Source organism: Athene cunicularia (genome assembly GCF_003259725.1).
Source record: "Athene cunicularia isolate RWA chromosome 3 unlocalized genomic scaffold, athCun1 chr3_part1, whole genome shotgun sequence".
In the NCBI taxonomy this organism is placed as follows: Eukaryota; Metazoa; Chordata; class Aves; order Strigiformes; family Strigidae; genus Athene; species Athene cunicularia.
In genome coordinates this window covers 112,400,431-112,424,374 of record NW_020799097.1, presented here as the reverse complement: position 1 = coordinate 112,424,374, position 23,944 = coordinate 112,400,431, and the positions used below count along the sequence as shown (strand labels likewise).

The 23,944-nt window shown below is 38.0% G+C and overlaps 1 protein-coding gene across 1 annotated transcript in view; it reads left to right on the top strand.

Moving 5' to 3' along the window:
* CFAP61 (cilia and flagella associated protein 61) overlaps positions 1-23,944 on the top strand; it is a 122,840-nt gene that overhangs the window by 29,894 nt on the left and 69,002 nt on the right. The window contains exons 13-16 of the mRNA XM_026844669.1: positions 2,937-3,063; positions 3,870-3,947; positions 5,016-5,222; positions 7,770-7,904. Of these exons, the coding sequence (XP_026700470.1) occupies positions 2,937-3,063; positions 3,870-3,947; positions 5,016-5,222; positions 7,770-7,904 (547 nt within the window). The remainder of the gene's footprint in view (positions 1-2,936; positions 3,064-3,869; positions 3,948-5,015; positions 5,223-7,769; positions 7,905-23,944) is intronic.

Sequence of the window (23,944 nt, the reverse complement as noted above, 5' to 3'; positions counted from 1 at the left end):
TCTTAAGAGAAATGCAGTAATTTCCACATTTCTGAAATGTGCAGAACACAGCAGTAACCTCATTGTTGAGTATCTATTTTATAACTTCATTTTTGTGTTGAATCATTTCTTTCATTCCTTCAGTTTCTGTGATACTCTGAATGCTTCTGTAGTCTGAAATACTGGTGAACTGAGACACAAAACCTCTCTTGCTATGACTTCTGTTGCATGGTGTGAGTTTTCCAATGCTTTGTTTGTATAACAAGCCTATACTGGCCCAAACACCAAGCTTAAATTGTGGCACAGTTAGAGATTTTCTTTTTTTTGTGTGTGTGTGTCTTAATGTAGCTAAATAATGTGTGGTTTCAGAGAAATACTTCTGTTTTAATTGCATACTTAATCACCTTTGGTGGTGTACAAATAGCTCATGCAGGAACTGGCCAACTACTCTTGGACCTGTGCAGAAGCTTTTTACCATGGGATGAAATTGGGCTTCTGTGTACTATGTAAGAATCCAGCTGGCTGAAGAGAAAGCCACTGGAGTAATTCCTGTTAATCTCAGCCACAGCTGTTCAGTAATCCACCAGTAGGGTTGGTAGTCATACGTCCTCTTGCGATTTTGATCAAAATTAAACTTGTTATCAAGGTTTTAAAAAAAACCCTTACAATTCTGATTAAATTGTACATATTCCAAATTTTACCAGCCCTTCCGTGAAAACAGAATAGGGTCATTAGTAGCATTTTCCAACACCACCACACACACACACACCCACCCACACACACACACACCCCTCGCAGCTGTGCAGGAAAGTAAGGAAAAACAGCCTTTCATTGAGGTCCAGGATCAGAAAAGCTATGGAAGAAACCAGATGAAGCTTTTGGTAAGTTTCCGAAGAACAAAATCTCAGTGCTCAACAGCAGATACTCTCTTAGATAAAGACAAAATAAGAAAAAGTAAAAGATCAATATATTGTACTTGCACCAAGGGCTTTTGAAAGGCATGTGAGTGAAAAGGAAGTCACAGAAAATGGATTAAAAGAAAAACAGGGATAAGAAGATGGGAATATGAAGACATGAAAGGGCAAAATCAGAAGAGGTACAGGCACAAAATGAGATACTGATTAGTAAAGGTTGTAAAAGGAATGAGAAAAAGTGTTAAGTACACAAAAAGCAAGAGTGCAGCAAATGGAAGTATAGGTCTGCTCCTTAACAGTGAAAGAGAAAAAGATAACAGGTGACAAGGCATGGGCTGAGATGCTTAATGGATACTTTCCCTCAATTTTCACTAAAAAGCATAATAATAATAATAGTGTCCTGGTCTCTGAGCAGTCAAAGGAATTGGACATCCAGAATGAGTTAATTCACTGCTGGAAGAGAAATGAGCACAGGCCTTGGATAGTCCTCCCTACTGTTTCATACTCACAGTGGATCTGGTGGTTTTGTTTATTTTTTTTAAAAAACAGTTTCAATTTTTTGCATGTTCTGTTTTTAACATTAAAAATGAAGTTCATTATTAACACAGCTGCCTTCTCTTGGACGTAGGTGGGGAGAGAAACTCTTGTACTGGGCTCAGTAGAGTGGCAGGAAGATAGTACTTCATGGATTGCAATGAATCGTATTGCTGGTCTTGCAGACTGTCATCCTCATCACTTGTTTGAACTTGCAATTAACTGTCTGTGGGAATGTGTTAAGAAATGTGGAAACTAATCTGATGCTTATAGAAGTTCAGGATTAATTTTTAATTTAGTAATCAAATGTATACTTTTGAGCACTCAAATAATCTAGTTCTAAATGATCAATGAGATTGAGCTGTGAAATTTCCTATAACATACCAGATATTTGTTAGGTTTGGTTTTTTAAGGTACTAGTGCTATTCATTAAAACCATGTTCCATAAAATTAATCTCAATGTGACTGTGACTTAAACTGAAGAATAGCACATACAAGTCTAAATTGAAACCAAGAAGAACGGGAATGGAAATTACACTATCTGAATTGCAAGTTTAACTGTGAGTGGAAGAACTTAATTCTGTGACATTAAACTGTAATTCAGTTCCTTGAACAGCACTCTAAGTCTTTATTATATGAGCCTTGTTAAACCAGGAAAGGTCAGACTTTAACAAACAATGTGGGAGAGTTCCTCAGCTCTATAGACTGTCACTGCAAAGTACATTTTTTTTTTTTTTTTTCATAAGTAGTAGGTGGGAAGATGTTTTATAACAGAGTGTATAAACTAGATAAGTGCCAGGATATTTCTTTCTGTACCTAACACTGCTGGTTGTATATATTGCACAGACATTTTTATACCATGTTGCTGTTGTGTGATTTACTAATTGGCTTTCTTTATCAGAGCCATTTTATTCATGTAAATTTATCCTCATGTATTAGTGTTTGAAGAACTGAGGCCTAACACAAATGTTAGTAGCTTGTTCTTGTTGGAGAAATTGATGTTACTGGCTTTCTTTTGTACCATGTCCAAGGATGACAGTTGGCTCTGGGGTTTTTTTTCCTCTCCTTTTTTTTTTTTCTTTTTTTTTTTCTTTTCTCTTTCCTTGTTTCTTTCTTCCCCATGTGTGTCAGTATGCAGTTATGGATTCTACTTTAATTTTAATTTTTTTTTTCTCCTTTTTCTGTCACCTCCTATTCACATTAGGTGATACCTGTGGTTACAGCTAGTTATTGCTTTGTGGGATTGGGCTGTATGTGCAGAAAGACTGAATGTTTAGTAACAGTTAAAGCAGCATTCTTGAGTTGTCTTAAGTAGATGTGCAATAACAAAAGATCACACAACAATATATGCATTTGAAACAATAGTCATATAGAAATTAATTTCAACTTCTAAAAGGTGTGTGTTCAGTGCTTGTGGAAAGCATATTGTCTTAAGCATGGGAATTGTCTTTCATTTGTCACAGAGTGAACTTTTATTCTTTTTTTTTTTTCTTCTGTTGTTTTTTATAGGTCATTTAATGTAAGAAGGGCAACAACCAATGACCTACTTGGTGTCAAAATGCTCATTAAAACCCTTAGCTTGAATGAAAGTATACTGAATGACTTAAAGATATTTACTCTGGCTCGCAGGGACCCAGTGAGTATTTGTTGCAAATATACTTACAAGGGAATGGATAAATACTGGTTAAAAGATCCAGAGTTTATTACATTACTGTAAACTAGTAAGCTATATAGATCGTATATACGTACTCAAGTCAGTACCAAGTCAGTGTAGACTCTATTCGGCGTGTTCTGATAGTTAATCTAACTGTGGCCTATCGCAACTACTCTCTTTTTTTGGAGACTCCTCAAATGCAGTGATGGAAGCAGGTTGGATGCATTTTTTGGCCACCCACAGCCTGATTTGCATTGTTGCTTTTTCTTGCGCACACATCTGGTTGTTTGATGAACTTGTGTTTTGTCACATGATGGGGGCCTCCATCACCTTCCCATAATGTGGCCAGACATATGTCCATCAGAGAGCAAGGAACATCTTCATTTTTGTTCTGTGATGGAAAAAACTCGAGTGCTCATGCAGCAGTAGGGGAATCCATTTTATACAACTGTTGATGGAAAGTATCTACTTTAATTAATATTCTTTCCTAAGATCAGAACTTAACCCAGGGCTACATTAGTGGCTGAGCTTGTAACATTCCTGTAGCAGCTAGATCCTAACTGAAACTTCAGTTCAGTAAAGTTCTGCATGGTCAAGAGCCCAGCCATATACACTGCTTAAACATTATGCCTTAAGTTAAGGAAGCGGTTAAATTAGGGTAGTGTGTGGAATGTATACTAGGAGGAAAGTATTTTAACTGTGATAATGTGGTGAAATGCACAGTTGTGATTAAAAAGAAAGCTTACCAGTGAGATAGGAAACATGCCTCTGCTGCTTTTGCCTTGCAGGATGGGACCCCAGTACACGCTTTCATAGCAGAAGTTCTGGATCAAATAGTTGGCATTTCTGTCATTAGAGATGAAATGGTAAATACTATTTCTCTGTTGTATGAAAATTGTAATGCTTCGCCCTCAACTCTAAAGGCTGAATTTCCTGCTTGCATGTACCTGACAGAAAATGTCTGTAAAAGATACTGCTTCTATACACTTTCTTTCTTTCCTGACTATGTAAATTATACTAAAAATCATCCGTTATTTGCAAGAAGCTGCTGATGTGTTCTCAGAGTATGCCTCCTACACCTCTTTGGATTTTTAGCGCAAAGCCATTCTGTCTCTAAATGTTTACAATGACCTATTTCACCCCCAATTTCCAAAGTCAGTAAGCAGTTTTGCTACATGTACTGCAAAGAGTAGTAGTTATTCTAGATTTGCTTTCTTAACTTTTTTCTCCAGCAGCAGATTCTGAGTGATTATAAACCACACACTTAACTTCAAAACAAATAAAAAGAATATGTTCTAATGGAGTACCAAAAAATAGACTGTGTTGAACATTATTCTTGAAAAGCAAACATTCTTTAAGGCTTACTTCTGTGGCATTCTGATATGACTGAAAAGGCAGATTTTAGATTGTTCAGCAGCTGTAATGCTCATTTTTTAAAATAGTCACTCCTATTTTCAAAAATTGAGATTAGAGAATGTGCAAAAATCTCAGTTTATGACTTCAACAGGGAAGACTTATTGGAGAACATTTCTTACCAGCTCTCCTCTGAAGAACTTCCCTTTTTCAGTTTAAATTTTGTGAGGGGACAGTCTAGGCTCCTCTGTCTTGAACTTAGCAAAGCAGAGGTTTTTTTCTTTTTTTTTTTCTCCATGAATGTCTGTTAATCTGTATCAGACATTGCTGTGAAAGAGGCAAATATGCATTCCCTGTAAATAAAGGTGGGCAAGCTGCAAAAATTGATTTTGATAAAATAAAAAGATTTTCAAGAAAAATATATTCAGTCAGTGTGCTTTAATTGACAATAACTCTCAAAGGTACTTAATTCCAGTGTTCAAATTTAGTTCCTTAATTGATAGAAAGCAACTCCTTGGCACTTGCTAAAATGTAAATGTAGCTGTTTCATAACTGCAGGTTTCCAAATTCTTATTTTCCAGGATATTGAGTATATCCGATCACATTACAACATTGAAGATTTTATTAATTTTAATCACCACCAGCAAGAGGAGCATGGACATCTTTACCACTTTGTCTTAAATCCTATATTTCATCATTATACAAAACACTTTCTAAAGGAGATTCTTCGCTTGGCCCACAAATCTTCCCTTTACTATCCTATTTATCCACAGTATGTGGAAGGCAGGGTAAGGAGAAAGTTATTTGTATTTTTTAATATTAAATATGGTCTCCTTTGCTCACTTAATTTTTCTCTTTGCTTCTGAATGAGTGTAAACAGGAATTTTCTTAGCAACCTGGAGCAAATTTTACTTTCTTTTCTTCCTGCATGACATAATCGGCACTCATGGTCATAGCTGTTGCATAGTAGGGTTAGTCTGTAGCACACTCAGTAGTGTGTGAGTTCAGACTTACCCAGTATCTTCAGAAAGCATGCGAAGGAGCAGAAATTTGAAGTGTACTTGGCTTTGGCTCCTTACCTAGTCAGTGGAGAGAAGCTCTTCCTAGGAACAGCACAGTAGAGGAATAATTTGTTTGCTACCTTCTCACTTGCTTCTGGGAGAAGTATATCTGCTTCTTACCTGCATAGGTTCATGTATCACTGCTGTCTTGTGTGTTGTGTCGGCCCCCTCCATGAATGTGCGGTAGTACTGATAGTCAGGTTTCTGCCCCTTCCTGTTCATTCCCAATAGATTGGTTCTAGGATGAAGTCGCAAGCATCCAGTATTCCCAGTCCTGCCTATGTTAGGACCCTCTGTCTGAGTTATAAACTGTAGTTTGGGTTTGACTTGGTTTCTTGCCCTTGTGTTGGATATTTAGGTGAAGAAACAAGAAACTCAAAACTCATCAACTGAGAAAACCAACATAATAGTTTTTATTTAATTGTTTTTAACATGCTAATACACCTGGTATACCTTTGTCACTTGCAAATCAGTTACGAACCAGGTTTTAAATGACAAGGTGTAAAGCACATATTGTATATTTGTATTTAACAATAATTTATATTTCCTGTCATAGTTTAATAATAGAACCTGGTCAAGCTGTACTGTCCCACATACTGCCACTCAGCTGCATAATTAATTTTGAGATGTGCCAGTATTTGTTTAGATTCAGCACAAAGCAGAGGGCAGGGAAGAAAGGAATGTCACTGAGCATAATGTAGCATGGGTAAATGCAAGGGGATAGTACTAAAAACATGTCCAGGTGGTTTATAAGAACTCTTCAAAAGTGATTTAGGACTGTGTTTCATCAAAAGTCAGTGGGGACCTAGACACCTCACTGTCATTGAAAATATGACTTGTGTTTCTGGAGGTGCCACAGAAGAACTGTAAGAACTTAATGCTGTGTGAGAATATCCATTTCTGAGAAGAACATAATTTGTGGAAGCAAAATAAAAGATTCTTTCAAAAATACTCATGTATGTGTCTTGTTATCAGTATCATGTCAGAAAAGGGAACACAAGGTAAAATTTTCAAAGATGTCAACTCATTGATGTGTAGCAATCTAGAGCTACTGTCTGGCCTAGCCTAATCACCTAGGCTTCTGCCATCATTAATGGAGAAAACATGGTGCATCCAAAGGGCAGTTCATCCATCAATCATAACTATCTATCTTAGGAGGGAAAGAATTGCCCTCTGGAGATGCTCATCTAACTCTGGGGAGTGTCTGCATGCTAGCTAAAGTGAGCACCTAGCTTTTAGATTCTGACTGAGATGAATTCTGTCCTCACTGACTTAGGTGTTCTTGAAATCACCACCGTTTTTAATGTAGGAATTTTGACAAGTTAGACATAGGTACATTTTCAGAAGGATGTTTTTTCCTGTGCGCTTTTGTGGAGTTTTATTAAGTGTTCTCTTGAGGAACCAATGTCCTCGCGTAGCATTAGGTTCTCTGATTCTTAAGAGGCACTTACAGAGATGCAGTTTAATGGCAGTGGATGGAAGAGAAAAGTTAAATCTTACTAATGATTTAGTTTGGTGTATTTCCAGGCTACAGAGTTCCTTTAAGTTTCTTTAGCTTATCATCCCTTTCTAATAAGTGGTAAATAACATAGTAACATCAAGTTTTTTCAATATTTGTGAATGGAATGATACTTCAGTGTTGTTTATTTGCATTAATGTTCATTCTCTATTTCCTGTAATTCTCTTCTTTTTCCCCTTTCATGTTGTAAATTATGACAGATCTAGTCATGCTGTAATAAATGGAATACAGCTATTTCTAATGATCCATGCTATTCACATTAGCATTAGGGGTTTTGTTCACTTCGAGTTTATGCCAGTTTATTAACATTTATCACTTGGATGAAATTGACATTTTAGTTGGTATAGAATTTCTATATAAATTCATAACCATTCTTTGCCAAACAAGCAAAGGTTAGCAGTAAGCAGATAACATAGCTTAATGAGGTCAAATCAAGCTGATTCATGATCACTATGGAGAAAAATATCCTCCCGGGGAAAATACTTGCGCTGAAAAATCCCATAAACCAAACCACTTGTTTATCTGTCATTCCCACAGAGATAGTAATGTAATTACTCTCATAATTATCTTCATTAGTGTCAGGAATTATCTGCAATTCATTCCTCTGCTCTGAGTATGTTTGTTTATTTGCTGATTTTTCTCTCAGATTTAGCCAACAGAGCTAAGAATTTTGTATTTGCAAAGCCATACAACAGACATCTGTGAAGCACTGTTCTGACATTCTCTCTGCTAAAATATAGATTGCTGTCTTTCAGTTTCAGAATCCCCGTGCCCATTCCCTGACATCTGCCCTTCATTACATGGTTCCCGTGCGACCAAGACGACAGATTGTCTATCCTCTGGAAGAGCTTGGCATAAACGCCCCATCAGAGCAGGTCTCCAAGGATCAGGTGGGTAACAGAAGCAGCAGCAGGCAAGAGGCATCGTGCCAGCTAATGCAGGGTTTGGCAGATGGGATGGCATTACCATCTTAGTGTTGATAGGTTGCTTCTTAATTACATTGAACATGGTGTCCATACCCTTACAATCCCAGCTTTGCTTCTGCATGACCATCACTGCTTCTAAGTTTGAATTTCAAACGCATAACAGCAATCACTGAACTATAACATTTACATATTAAATGCTTACGTTTTTAACGGTGTTTTTTCCTGATGTTATTTTCAAACTCCCAATACGTTTTAAATGCTCTGACTTACTGCTTAGCCATCTTCCTGGTAAGTTTATTTAGGTGTAATGCTCTGCAAGTGGAAAAAGACATTGTCATGCTTCTGACTATTTCTGTAGAAATTGCTTAAGTAAATTTTATTTTTCAGTCCCAAACTTGGGTTTCTTCCATGCATAAGATACCCTCAAAGGACCCTTCAAAACATCAGGAATGATTTAACACCAAAGGAAAAGATTGTTTTCACTACCCAAAAAGGGTAGTGAAAACAATCTTATTTGTATAGCACTTATTCAGTCTGGAGGTTCTAAACTAAAAGTCTCTTAAAATTTCTTTGTTAAAGAACTTACGCCTTATTCTGTCTTACATTTTAAAGTAGCTAAAATTTGATGTGAAGATGATTCCTCACAAAAGTAACTAGCAAAGCTGAAATATTAGCAAAAACTCCATTAGTGATGAACACTCTCAGCAGGTAGCTGTAATTTCCTAAAGAAACATAATTAGGGAGCTTTACATCTATCTACTAACTTCCAGTTGGCTGAGATGGGCTCCCATATAATATTTTTAGCACTGTCCTTTTCACAGTTAGTAATTTTTGGCATCCAAAACTGTTAATTAGGCAGCAGTTGGCAAAGCAAAATCCAGAACATGGCTGAGGCCATTGGTCTGAGTTTGGCTTTGTTGAACAGCCCTCAACATGCACATCCCTGCCTTCCTCTTCTCTGCAGAATAAAATATCTGATACTTTTCTTTAAACTACTTCCTATTTTATCTTTCAAATTAACTGTTGCTCTCTTACTAAAAGAGCTCATCTTAGCATTTCTCTTGGAGATAGCAAGTCTGTGATTTTCTGTGTTTGAGAGATTTGCAAATCTGTTGTCTGCTCTGTTCCCAGGTTCTTCCTTTGAAATTCTGAGAGTTGCAGGCAGTGAGATAATTGTTTGAAATCTTGAAAGTTTAATGAATTTCTGTTTAATAAAATATGCCAGATTTTCACTAACAAAGTTTTGCTGGAGAAAAAAAAAAAGGCTAGCCATTGTATAAGTATCCATGCAGTATGCACCAGCATTAATTATAGATTTTTGACAGACTGCATTCTATGAAAACTGACATCTGGGGTTGATCCCTAGGTGGTAACTTGAGGATAAAGCTAGTCCGCTACTGCTGCCTGTAGTTTTCTGAAATACCAAGAATCTGAAACCATATAAAGCTAAAGTGACTCTTCTGCTGAGTGAATGAAATTACCTTTGTCCACCATACTCTGGGAAAGCTATAACTTGAGAGACCTACCATAGGGGACTGAGTGTACTCATAAAAATAGGAAGCTGGTGCTGCTTTTGGATCTTGGATGATTTGTTAGCTGTGGTAGTAGACAGGCATAAAGCATTTACCCTCTCTCTAATGTTTCAGAAAGGAAGATCAATCTCCATCAATAATCTTGCACATCCCTGCAAAATCCTGCAGCTAAGTTGCAATTAAAATGATGTGTATTTTATAAAATTAATATAACCAAATTTCAGTAGGCACTATATTATTATACTTCTACCTTATTGTAGCAATCAAAAGGCCTGATCAGCTGCTCTGTAAACAGAAAGACATAATCTGTGTTGCAAAGAGCAAAATATCCCACCAAGGAGTTAAATGTGACAACTCTGCAAAATGGAAAGCTGAAAACTGTCACCTTAAAAGATACTGTGAGACAAGGTGAGACACGTTTTTCTCATAGAAGATGCTAGGAAGTGAGGTAAAATGGAAATGTAAAAACAACGTCCTAAGAAAAACGTGGAGAAGAGGGGGAGAAGAGTGAAAGACAAAGAGGCTCGAGCAGGAATTGGTGGGAAGTTGTCTGAGGCAAGCACCTCGATAGCACTAAGGAGAAAATATCTGCTATCACCTTTTTTATGGTGTTTCTAAACAAGATAGGGGCAGGATCTTAAAAGCTTTGGGCAAGCAGGGATTCCAAGCAGTTGAGACCACTGCTCATTCCTTTATCACACTTCTCTATTCTAGGTCACCAAACTTGTTTTAGCTGAGGGGGCTTTGCCTTCTCGTATTAGAAAGCATTTTTTTCCAACATTAACCCATGCCCGCTTTGTTTCTGAAAGCTGGAGGACGAATTATTGTAATTCTTGTTTTAGATAGCTCTGTAATGATGGCAGGATTTTTTGCACATAAACTACAATATAAAAATTGTAAATGCAAGTCCATTTCACAAATGTAAAATTTTCATTTGACTGCCTGTCCTAATTAATTGCTTGAGTATCTGTCGCTTATGGTGGAGATAATTGTAATGAAATTCTTGCATTGATACCCACAAGATGCCCCTTGATATCTAGCCATCAACATCTGTTTCTCATCTACTGCTTTTTCAGCTGCCTTCCTCTTGTTCCAACCTTTTTTGAGCTATGTCTCTCCTTTTCTTGCTGCAAAATTTATTTTTCAGCAGTAACAGCTTGGGGCTCAGCGGCACAGCCATTCAGTGTCTAAGCACAGCTCTTGATTTGTGCATATATATCTCTGTAGGCCATTAGTGGCACACTGGGAGCCCTGGGGCTCAATCAGTTTGCGTATCTCTTTAATACATTCCAGCCTGCTTGTGAGCATGAAGAGATTCACTCATAAATATTGACCCAGTACAGATAACTCAACTAAGATCCACAAGGACTCTTTCCTGTTTCTTTCTTCCAAAGCCAGAAGTGAAACCAGCAATCTAAATCAGAAAAGCTTTGCCCTCAGCTAATTCCCATGCGTTGCCTGTCCAGATGGATCTTGGCTGTGCTGGAGAGGTGGTTTTCCTGCAGGTCTGGATCAGTTGTTAGAGACAGATGAGCACCAGAAATTAAGTCTGTGGTAACTTGTTCTCATTGTCCCTCTGTCAAATCTCTCTATCCTACTGCAGTGTCTGGAAAAAACAAAAATCGGGAAATGCCATGTGCCACCTTGCCGTGGATTCCTGGCTGCTCACTCCTGTTTCTAGCAGGCCGTGTTACTGTAAATCCAGCATGAGTTGTATTTGGTGGTGTCTAGGAAAGCATAGGTCCTTATTCCTGTAGTCTCTATGGGAGAGCTAGATGTAAGATAAAGATATTTACTCCTAAAATCCAGAAATTTATCATACTAAAACCACAACTTACCATTACCTAATGACCATTTAACTGCAGTTTTCCAGCCGCCCTGTTCTCTTCCTATCCTTGTGATATTTCCCTTGGTTCAGTATTGTTTCTAGTTTCAGCCAGGCTTTTTGTTTGTGTTGCCTCTTTGCTTATTGTTAAAATGACTATGACTCCGAAGAAATAGAGAGTTTAGGAACTCTGCCTGTTCCTCCTCTTTGTCGCCCAGCCTTTTTATTAAACCTTTGCATGGGTTTTAAGGCAACCACAAGTTTTTTCCACTCTCTTAAACCACATCTCTGTGCTGCTTCATCTCAGCATTAGAAGACCTGTCCCTTCCCAAGCAGTGGCTCTCCATTTCCTTAAGGGCTGCAAATTCTTATGAACATAGTAGTATCTTTCTGTAACAGTAATGACAGAGTATGTTTTTACCCCACTCTTTGAGATGGCAAATACATTTTGTTGCTGGTTTTCTGTGTCTATTCCCACAAAACTATCTCCCATTGCTCTGCTGAAGTGATCTAGATAAATCAGGTAAGGATTGACAGAGAAGGCACAGAGGGGGAGGCATTAAAGTCCCCTGTCTCCCACTGCAGCCCTCTGGAACAGCACAGATGCTAACGATCTTATTTGCATCTAGTCCTGGAAGTGCCCAGACTTTGGGATGCCTGTTCAGCGTGTGCCTCTGCAGCAAGCATATCAGAGGTTCCACATATTAGCTCAAAATTGCATCAGGCCATACATCTGCCATGCTCTAGGGTTTCAGGACACAGACCTGAAAAAGCTCCTGTCTGCTTAATAGATCAAACACTTTCTACAGCTGTTCCAAATCAAAAGGAAATCTCTGATTTTTGTATTCTGAATCAGTAACCAGTATTGAAGCGCCAATTGGCAGGAGATCCAAAGATTCAAAATCTTAATTCCCACAGTGTTAAAACAGATTAGATTATTATTGTGTTTTGCACATCTGTCAGTCATTTCAGTCATGTTACATTAAATAGTTGGTTACAACACAATACTAAACATCTTGTAAAGTGCTGCTGGCCTTTACGGTGCATGTAATTATTGGTGGAGTAGAAAACTATAGATAATTAAATAATTTTTAATGATTTCTTCATAAATAAACAATTTATAAACTTGTTTGCTTTCTCACCATCTGGGAACATTCTGTTATCCATCTGCTTCATGTAATTATCAATAAAAGGGAAGAATAGGTGATATAATTAACAAGAATAACTGATCCACAATGAAGAACAAAAATGTCACACATCTGTTGAATTATTTTTCTTGTTTCTGCCCTTTCATTATTATTCATGCTATTGAGTTTGGGGTATTTTTTTTATTTATTTCATGGCTTCATTCAAGCTGTCAGGTTGTATTTCACAGTTCAGAATTGTTTTTTCTGCTATAGCTCATAAAAAGAAGACAGAACCATTATTAAAGCATTGCAGAAGCCCATACAGTGTTATATAAATTTATTTTGGAAAAAAACCAACCCAACCCAACACTTTCTCAGTTAATTTTGTACTTCTTAAGTGATGCTACAGATACATTATAGGAAATGTTTTAAGTCAGGACAAAGAAGTAGTGAGGGTCAGGCAAAAAGCTGGAGTCAGAGGCTCAGCCCAGCTTTGTGTTCTTTGAGCTAGTGACTTTAAACTTGTCCAAGAGTTGAGTGTTGCCAGGATGGCTGATAGATGTCCAGGAAATGATTCGGGAGAGAATGCCTGTACAGCAGTTAAGTACTGTACTCATTCAGTGGCCATGATTTCATTTCTGTGTGATTAAACAGTGTGCTTTCTCATCAGGCCTTTATTTAAAAAAAACCCCAAGCCTCCAACCAAAAATAACTTTCATGTTACATCCTTTAATGTGCTATCGGAGATTATAAATTTTCCTTAAGCGAGTTAGTTGAAAGTTGGTTTACCTCACTGAAAAGCACACAGAGGAACTTATCAGGATAAATACTGTTTTGATTCTGAAGAAAAGACCTCATGTACATGGAATTCAGTAATGCAGTGCATGAAAATGTGCCACATTTTGTTCTGAGCCGTGGCATCAGCTGTGGGAGATGGTATGCTTCTGCTCCTTCATACTTGCACTGCTTTACAGGTTATGTGAATTGAACTATTGCCCCTAGAATGGTAAAGTCTGCTGAACTCCTACATACTGAGTTAGTTTTATTAATAGCACTAGCTTTTTTTCTTCAAAAGAGGATTTTTCCTTTACCATTTTGAGCAAAACTTTCAGTGTCCTCTTTTGCCCTCAAAGCAGTCATGGAGCTTTCACTGTCACATCATCAGTGGAGTGTACTGACTCTCTGGACCATCTAGAAAAGTCTTTTTTTGGAAAAAATTTTTTGCAAAAAGGTTTGGGTTTTGTTTTTGTTTTTTTTTTTTTCAAAAACGAGAAGATAAGGAAAGCAGACCTATTGTCCATATTTTTAGATTGTTGCTGTGTAGTTCTGCCCTACCACATGAAACCATTTGGGGCCAGAACATGAGAAAAGGCTGAAAACTTGTCCTCCTGTTTGTAGCCTGGGAAAAATGGAAGCTTAACCACAGAAGAAATGGTAAATGTTAATTTAAGATTCAGGAAGAAATTGGAATACAAAGCACTGATAACATAATTGTTTTCAGTGCCAGAATACATATACATGATTCCATGCTGATGCTTATGGAAAGTGCTATGAATAAATGGCCTGAAAGTTTAAAATTTAATAAAAAAGAAAAAAAAAAAAAGAGTAAAATGGAAGAAAATACTTAAGACATAAAATGTTTTTCAACACCACATCATTGTTTTTTAGAGTAATCTTATAATTTGTTCTGTCAAAGTGTATGTTCATGCATATTCTTTGTATGTCAGAAGATACTCAAATGAGTTGCAAGTGTAAGTACTATCCTGGACTATTCTGTATTAAATGAGCTCTTTTTATGTTCGTTGTAAAGTTGCCAGACTTTAAAACAGAATTAATATGTCCAGTATGTTTTCATGGTTTCTAAAAAAAATGTAGCTATTAGGTAAAACTGAAAAAAAAATCTAAAATACTTTCACAAGCTTGACAGAAACTTTCGCTTTTGGGACAGCTTGTTTAAAAAGGAAAATAAAACATGTATGAGTGTTTCTGTTTCAACCTCTTCTCTAGATGATGGTATCTCCCCCAACAAACTCTTGAGGTGTTTTATTCTATGTATCTTCTACTTATGTTTAGGCCAGCTAATTTTAAGTTGCCCTATCTCCACACTTATATGGTAGTGTCTGTATAGTTGGAACACATCTGACTATACCTTCCTCAGTCCTTCTTAATGAAAAAAATTGAACAGGATCTTGAATGTTTTGGATCGACAGCCCAGACTGAGCATAACCCATTAACCTGACCCATCAGAGAAGAGGGGTAGAAGGGGCTCAGAATTGATATACTGATAGTTAAAACCTTTCTGTCAAGGTGGAGGAAAGCTGAGGAAAAGGATGGGACATTTGCAACACATGACTATAAGTCCCAGTTAGTCCAGAGACTGCAGCTACAAAATTTTAGCTTACTTGCATTTAAAAGATAATTAAAAACAAGGAGTTAAATTAAGGAGATTTTAAAACATGGGAGGAGACACTGTGTACAACAGAACAATCTGTTCTGAATAAGCAAAGCTTTTTCTAACTGAACAGGTAAAGAGAAACTGAGAGAGCAAGGTTTTTCACCTTCTGCATTCAAGAGGAAATGTCAAGAACGTGGACAGGTGCAGATACAAGTACTATAAAGCAACAGAGCCTTTGCTTTGGAGTGCATGCCCACCTGAACTGCAAATGTGCATAAGAACACATCTCGGTGCCACTTACAGAGCTGCAGTTACTGGGCAGTATCCATTCCCCATTGTGGTCTGTATGTATTACCACAGAAACAGCCATGCTTCTGTAGATGCCTTATGTCCAACTGTACTCGGTAATAAAAGTTGAAAGTGCACTGAATTACTAAAAGTGGTTAAGAAAAACTGTTGGTGTTATTTTACTTTATAGCTGTCTGCCTTCTACAAAAGTGTATTCTGACTTTGTAGAAAATATGTAGTAATAGGAGATTTCATTTTGGCTCAGTTTCAGTTCTGTATGAATTCAGTTGAGGCACTGGAATGTACTGAAGGTGGCTAATGCAAAGGGGTTTTGATGGATTTTTTTTTTTTTTTTTAATCATTAAGCCTCTGCTAAGATAAAGAGAATAAATATAGCAAAAACAGCCTATGTATGATGGACAAGAGAATTCCCTGCTTTCTAAACATCAGGATTCCTGTATCAAAGTTAAAACAGAAGCATTCCTATGTGTTTTAATTTGTATATGAACGCATTGGTCTTAAGGCTTGGTGTATATAGTTTTCACTTAACCAGGAAAGGAGTATTAATTTTTAAAGAAGTAACTGTTGCTTAAGATGCTATTGTGCTTGAGTAATGAATTTTTAATTCTTTTGTAGTAGATGCATGGGTTTGAATCCATTATTTATAGTACCTCCACTTGGTTGGTAAAGGTGATGATTTTATAGCACTAGTAGTCATGCAAACACAGTCATTCTGAACTGATGGCTGATAATAAATTTCCTTACTGTAAATGTCAGTGGGTTTTGTGTGTTGCTGCCATTACATCTTGTTTGGAAGGCTGAATATCACACAATTATGGGAGGCACCAGATGGCATCATTAACAGGAATGCTCTGAATGTTTACCACTTATGTGCATGTGTGAAATTAAAAGTAAGATGACCTATCTTTATTTTGAAAGCTTGGTGTCAGTACTATACAGGTGTTAATGACATTTGCAGCAAACTGAAATAGTAACTTCTGCTTAAAAACAGGTCAGACTTGTTTTAAAGCTTTTTCAAAGTGTTTTGTAGCTTGACTTTGGAAGTAGCATAATTCCAGCTTGTAAGGAGGGCACAGATATTTTTTCCACAGAAAGGTAATGTTCACTATTACAAAATGGAGAACCACAGCTGCTGTCACTAAAATATGACTCTGTTGTAAGCTGCAAATCAATCTCCTCTTTTATCCTTGTACTTTTAGTTACATTGTGTTCATTATGTTTAATATGAAATGTGATTTTTTTTTTTTACATTTCATTTTTTAAAGCTTTTGATTTTATACATCTCTTACATTTTTCAATTAACTCAGCGCATTTAGAAAATGCTAACCTCAGTTGCCATGAGTCTGTATGCAGAGTAGGTACAGTGGACAGAGATGCTTTCTCTCCCTTTCCAGAGCATACAGAATTCTGTTTTGATTTGGGTATTGGGGTAGTTGTGGTGAATTGTGGTGGTATCTTCTCTCAAGAGAAGTCTTCAGAGGGAAAGCTTCCTGAGCCAGCGAGCACTGAGATTCTTCCAGTTTAGTCTCATCAGGGATGTCCAGGTTTTTTCAAAGTGTCTTTTGGAGCTGGACCACATATATGAAGCAGGACTTGCTTAAAATGAAAGCTTAAGGAAATCCTTTCATTCATTGTGGAAGAAAATAATGCCTGGAAATGCTAGCATTATTTCCAGTTACATATAATTTTGATGTTTATAGGTAATTCTTCATTTTATTATATTTTGTTTTTTCTGCATGAAGGTGATATAAATAATGTGTGCTCTGATGGAACAAGAACTTTGTAAAATAAATCCGAGAAGTTAAGGAGACATTGTTTAAGTTAATAATGGTCTTTGGCTGGCTGCTCAGACCCTGGCCCTAGTGCAGGAAAGTATTTTCCATATCCATTTACGTTCAGAGCCTATTATTAGGATAAATTAGTGGTTTTCCATTAATTTTTAATGGCTTTGGGTTCAGACTGTTAGATCCCAACTTCTCTTGTGAAATTGTCAGTAAGGAATGAGCTTTGATTTTAAAATTATGTAGCTTGGAGTCTACTTAGTTGGAATGACTTAATAGCGTTTTAATAATTATGCTACTAAAAGCAGTTTTTAAAGAATTCTTTGTCAGCCCTGATACTCGCGAAGCATTTGTACACCCTTTTGATCCTCCAAGCCCCAGCCTTCTCTGTGAAGGAGACCAGAGGGCCATGACACTGATTTTGGCACAGGCTAGTGACAGGGACCAAGCTGCAGGCACCCACTGGCTGGACCCAGACTTGGGACGTGCTCTGTCTGTCTTCTGGAAGTGCATGGTAAAGGATATGCTCACACATCGAGACTGCAGAACTAACAGTGAAGGCTAGGTTGGCTATTCAAATAATGTTCAGATGTCTTAGAAATTTATTCAAATAACCTGTTTAAAGGTGAGAGTTACAAAAATGAATCGTATAAATTATGTGCTTAGTATAAACCGTTAATTTTGGTAGTTTTCAACTTCTGAATTACTTGGCATTTTTTTTTCATGTTATTTATTTACCTTCTTATGGCAGTCTTGATAGGCTGTTAAAATAATTCTTCACCCTTTAGCATCTGTCCTCTTTAAAGGTATCAGTTGCAATCCTTTTCCAGTGTTGCTGTTTCAAGAGCGTAATGAGGCAGGAGCTCCTGGGTGCCCAGATTCCAGGGTACTTGCCACCTGTTGAATTGTTGGTACAGTCACCAGCAAGCAAATCTAAAGAATGTTTGGCTTTCCTGCAGTTTTGCCTGGAGAAACTAATACACTAAATTGTAGAAACATGGAAACTATGGCTATTCTTCCTTGCCAAGAAGGCAAAAAGACTGTTAATCTGTCAGGGATGAACGGCATTCTCTGGGAGAAAGTATGTCATGGACAGGAGCTGGCATTCTGCTGTGGCTATGTGGAGAAGCAGAGCTGTGTAGTGAGGGTAGACCTGCTCTTACCCCCACCAGGAAGCACACAGGCCCTGCAGTGAAAATGCAAGTGGAAGTTTGCTTCCTTGAACTGCCCAGCCCCTGTGCTGCAGAGCCTTATTGCTGGATAATCACCAACATCATGGACCACAGAGCAAAAATGTACCCTAGGATGCTGCTGGTCCTCACTGTAACTGCCAGAACCAGTGAGAGTCCCGGAGAGGTACCCCAGCAGAATGGTTTCTGTGGCAGCTTTCCCAAAGCACTTCTGCCTCTCGAGCAGACCTGTCTCCACGTGGACTGGCACAAAGCAGCACAGGCGGCGAGGGCTCAGTGCCAGTCCTGTCCTCCTTGGCCAGCCTGGGTCTGCTGCAGCCTGGCATCGCCTGCCTGCCCGTGTCGTGCTCCCCGGGAGCAGTTCGGTGCAGGATGGTGCCCCCTGAGCAGTCGATCTCAGCAGCACCTTGGTGGTGGCAGGGATCCAGGCAGTGCTGCCAGGCAGGGCTCTGTGGCCATGCACGTGGTCACCAGCTTGGAGGGATTCAGTCCAGCGTTCGAATGGGTAACTGTGCATTCAGTCGCATTTCCGCAGGTGGGGAAATGCTTTCAAATAGAAGTACTGTCTGCTTGGCTGCTGTGAGCACAGTGAACCCTTTGCAGATGCTGGGTTTGTAAGACATTGGTCATTCTTCTAGTCAGATGACTGAGTGATTACTGGTAACATTTGCAGTGAGTCTTTGGGATCAGCTAACATTGCTGGTGAGCAGTGTGCATATTGGTTTATCTGCCTCTACAGATTGGCTCTGTATCTGTTCCAGTTGCTATTCCCAGAGACTAATGCAAACTGCTAGGTTTTTTTCCTTGGTTGGTGGTTTCTTTGCCAACTGTGCACAGTCAAAGTCTTCTGATAAGACTCCTTTACCTAGTGACTGGCCGTGTTTCTCTGATGTATAGACTTGGAGTTTATGAGGGTCAGCCCTTTGCAAGGACTTCTGAAGACCAGGACAGTGGGATGACCTTTTGGCATTGCATTGATAGACCCTGTATAGTTATTGCAAACTCCAGTTTAGCTGTTGTGCCGTTGGGCACAGCCAGATTGTCTCTGAGAGTAAATCAGTCTAACTTCTTGATGTCAAGTGTAATAGACCTGTGATGGCTTATGTAAACTTGTCATATAGCATTGAAAACCATCCAGCCAACCTCTGTTGTATTTCCTTCCACATTTATGTTGGGAATCCAGCTAGGTAACAACTGGAAGTTATTTCTGGCCGAGGTCCTTAGATGTTGAATACATTTTTGTAAATTTATTTGAATCTTGGCCAGAAAAAAAAAAGTTTCCATTTGCTACCTGCTTTTGCCCTCTCTGAGAATACCTTGTGGGATAAACAACAGACAAAGATGAACTGTGAAGCAATGACTGCCGTCAGAGGTTTAGTGACTTTTTTAACAATGAGAATTGGTCTCCTTAAAGCAAATTTCTTTATCTTAAAATCTGGGGAAACTAACTATCTGAGAGACAGCCATGTGCTTTACCTCCTTGCCAGCCTGAGTGGCTTTGATCAAGTTTCTGTGTGTCACTTCCTTCTTCTGAAAGATGGGGGAGAACTGAACTCTGAAAACGGCACCATTTAGATTTTAGCTATTTGTCCTTTTAAGCTGGGCAGCAAACAATCATGAGATCTTTATGCAAGTGTGAACTGTCTAGCCCTCTTTGGGCTGGGAATCCAAATGTTAATGCTAAAACAAAACAAAAAAAAAGAGCAGTTTCTTACCATGGTAACAGTGGTTCTGCAAGGAAACATATGTGTCCATGCTCTGCTTTCCTTTGGTGCTCTTTGGAGTTTCACAGGAAATCCCTGATTTCATAGGGTGTCATAGGGATTGGCATAGGATTGGTCATGAATATAGAGACTGTTTTTCCAGAAACTGAAGATCGATGTTTAGCCTTATGAAGATTGGTATAATACTGTCTTAATTCATAAAGGTCTTTGTGGTCCATGGATGAAAAATATTATATAAAGGCTCGGTATTATCTATGCAAACTGGTTTTATAGAGCAACAGTTACTAAAGAAGGGTTCCTTTGACAAAACAAAATGATTAAGGCCGTAGTCTTCATCACAAATGTATTTCTTTTCCCTTCTGTTTCTGGTGCTTGGCTAAATCTGTAAATGCTTGAAAACAGCTTTTGAAAACATGTTTACAGACATTCCTAATGAAACTTTTCGGAATGTAGCTACTATTTAGAGAAAAAAAAATGCAGGCTGAAAAAGCATGCATTTTCTAATAATTTCATTGTTAGAATTGTTCATATCTCCTTGGTAAACGATTTTTTTTTTCTTTTTTTCCCTTGTGATTCAAATGGAGCTTGAAATTAAAATAGCTCTGTTTGTTCACCTTCTTATTTGCCTGCCATTATCGCTGACCTCAGCACTAATCTAGGAGCAGGCTTGTTAATAATTTTTACTACTCCTGATTGGTTTTACAGTAACAGAGTTCAAATTATGTAGATCCTGTACAGCACTAACTATCACTCAGATTTCTCAGTAACAAATGCTAAATTGAAACAAAAGCATTACAGGGAGGTGTAGAATCCCCCAAAATGGGGCTGTGAGGGTCCCTCGGGGAGGTTCTCTGTTACTTCCTGTAGTAATGAGGGATCTACGAAGTTGCTGAGTACATAAGAAATGAGAGAGTCCCATGTTTATCTTGTAGTACCTTGAGCAGCTCTTCTGAATTCAGGAGCATTTTAACATACTTAAAATTTAGCAGGCACTTAAGTGTGTTTAGCTGGTTAAAGCCCAAGTCCTTAGTGTGTAATCAAATCAAGTCTAAATTCTGTTGCATCACGGAATCTTTGCATGAATAGTTCCAGCAATGAGCGTAACAGCTCTCTGTCACTCTGCTGATGTGTTACTAGGATGTATGTACCAATACCCAATTCAGATCATAGCACTACTCCTTTTCTGTCAAAGTTGAAATCCTCTGCCCAACTTATTTTTTAATTTTTGGGTGTTCAGTTACCGTTTTTTTTTTGTTTAAATGAAGGTAACATTTGCTATAAAATCAGACCCGTTGTAGAACAATTACAATAAATATCTTTAGAAATCCTGCAAATAGCCCAGGGTCCAATGTTTAGAAACAGAACTAAAAGGACCTACAAAATATTCTCTCTCTGAGTTTGTACCACCAATGTATATTGCTGAGTAAATGTACAACAAATACATTTCCAGGCAACAGGCAAACTGAGTGGCTATCCACATGGGAGATCGGGCATGCACGATGAATGTATGATGCTTTACAGGGTTTGAAAGTGCAAAGGAAAAATGCATACAAACGTATTTGCTAAAACCAAATAATTATTTCATATATCTTTTTCCACTGGTTACTTGGGGTAGAAGGATGTGTGAATTTGTAATGCTATAAATTAATCCTACTCTGGCACATACTGTGCTATGAGATCATAAGTGAAAGACATGATTTACATGCAGGGTTTGTGTTTTCAGTGGAGCATGCTGAGAAATGCATGAGCATTTTTAATGGAGGTAAAGTTTGAAGGCCTCTAAGTGGATGGCACTGGCTGTCCACGTGAAAAAACATCCCTGGTGGTTTAATCAAGATGGGCCACCTTTGTCAGCAGTCGGCATGGAAGGCATCGAGGGGCCTCTGCCCTCCTGGGTGGAAGCAACATGACAGGCAGTGCAATGGCAGAGACTGTCAGGTACCACAGTGGAAAGGAGGGAAAATAATCTTTTGATAATCAGAGGAAATACTTTTTTTCTGAGCTATGTATGCCTTTTCTAACAATAGCGATTATTGCTTTTTGCCTTACATTAGTTAATGATTGCTGTTTTATTTAATAAATTGGATACAGAATAAACAAGTTAGAGTTTGCTATTGACCTATCAATTATGATGTCTGATTACTCCTCTGGGGAACATATGTAGTCATTTGTCCTGACATTTTGTTAAAATAAGGTGGTATTATGGGACCAATCCACCTAATTCCTTACTCCCTGGGGCCGTTTAGTGTACTTAGCTGTTAGAAAGGTGATTTCTGAAGCATGACAGCTGCTGGTGTTGGGGCCATTGTGTGGTGAACAAAACCAGTTATATTCTACTCATATGCTGCCTTTGTATCATTGATACAGAAACCATTTCATAAATTAGATACAACTCTTCCCTAGGAAATTGTATTACTGCTTTGTATTTCATTGTTGGGAGTACATTTAAAAAAAAACAAACCAACACAGCACTGCAGTAGAAGGAGATATTTGAACTTGGCATTGCTGTAAGGTCTATTGGGTTTATCCTGTTAGGTGCTGACATTCCTGTCTAGTTATTTTGGTTGATTAGGTACATTATAAGTAGCATCTCTTTGTGTTCTTTTTACCATTTCATTAGTTTTGTTAAAGGCCACATTTCAACAAAAACATCACTACTAATTTTTCTTCCAGAAGCATTGCTTTTCTAGAAAGTTGCAGCTCTCCACGTGCAGCAAAAAAAAGCCTTGGCAGGGTTCTCGTCTGCAGAGTTTACAAACCCAAAGAATTTGAATACCAAGATTAGGGCATTAAGCACAGTAACCTCGGCACCTGTTTGTTATGGTACCATGAGATCTCTGCAAGTGTCAGCGCTTGCAGAACAATGTCAAGCATCGTAGCTGGGGTGTACCCGTTTAGTATGTTATAAAAAACATAGTCCAAGTTTTATTTTAAGCAATGCGGGATGCCTTTAAAAACTGGCATCGGTTCTTCTCATTTCTTAAAATCTCTTCCAGTGATGTACATTTTCAATGAAATAGAAAAGGTTTTTTCAGTTCCTGAAATGTGAAAATACTACGGATATATTTCATTATGATCAAAGCTCTTTTTTATTGTCAGTCCTGCTGTAAGAAGTGTTTAACCACATTAAAAAGTACTGGCTTTGGAGTACACTGTTAGGCTTGTTTGTAGAGACTTCCAGATGTCTTCTATATAACATTGGTTTGGGGAGCCTTACAGTCCTACTGTGGCTTAGCCCTGGTGAGTCAAGCCTTTCCTTGGTGAAGGGTTGCCTGTAAGATTGGCGGGCATGTGCTAGGGTTCACGCTTTTGACTTCTCCATTAAGTAGCTGCTTTGGGCTAGTATACTTTTAAAAATATCTTCTGGAATTTTCTTAGTGAAGTCAGGTCCCTGAGATGAATCTGGCTCACCACTGGATGTCATCATTGCACTGTGGTGAACTGCAACTGAGAGAACATTTATCTGGCAGTAAAAAATAATGTTGCCTGACCAAAGAAGACATTTAATTTTGCCACATTTTAAAATTACTTGTTATACAGTGATGACAGTTTGCACCTAATGGGTCCATAAGCCTTCCTTAAAGTGTAGGACAGCACTCTGCTGTGTTACATAGCCAGTTCTCCACCTTCTGTAGTGAGGCTATGCTGAAATCTCAGCTGTGGATCTCCACCATTGCAAAGGCATGGTATAAAAGATCTCTTGGGGATCTCAATGTGCCAAGTACTTCTTAAGAAGGCCAATGTCATTACCATAGCTTTAAAATAAAATACTTATTCTTCATATATTGAGTTACTCTGTCAACTAATATGTAGATAATATATTTCTACTGTAATTTCATAGGAGAAATTTAGAGGACTTAATTTTATTAACCCTCTATCTCCTATTCGTAATAGAGGAAAACTTGTTAGAAGTCTTAGATTGCTTCCTGCCTAAGTGACACAGCAGAAATATATAGGAGAAGTGTCTGACAAATAATAAAAGTAGCTCCATTTTCTATTTGCCTTTTCAGTGCATTTATGAACCTGCAATTATGCATTCTGTGAAATGGGAATGTATACAACACAAAACAATAAGAAAAATGTGAATTGTGTTGTACTGCAACATGGAAAGTATTTCCCTG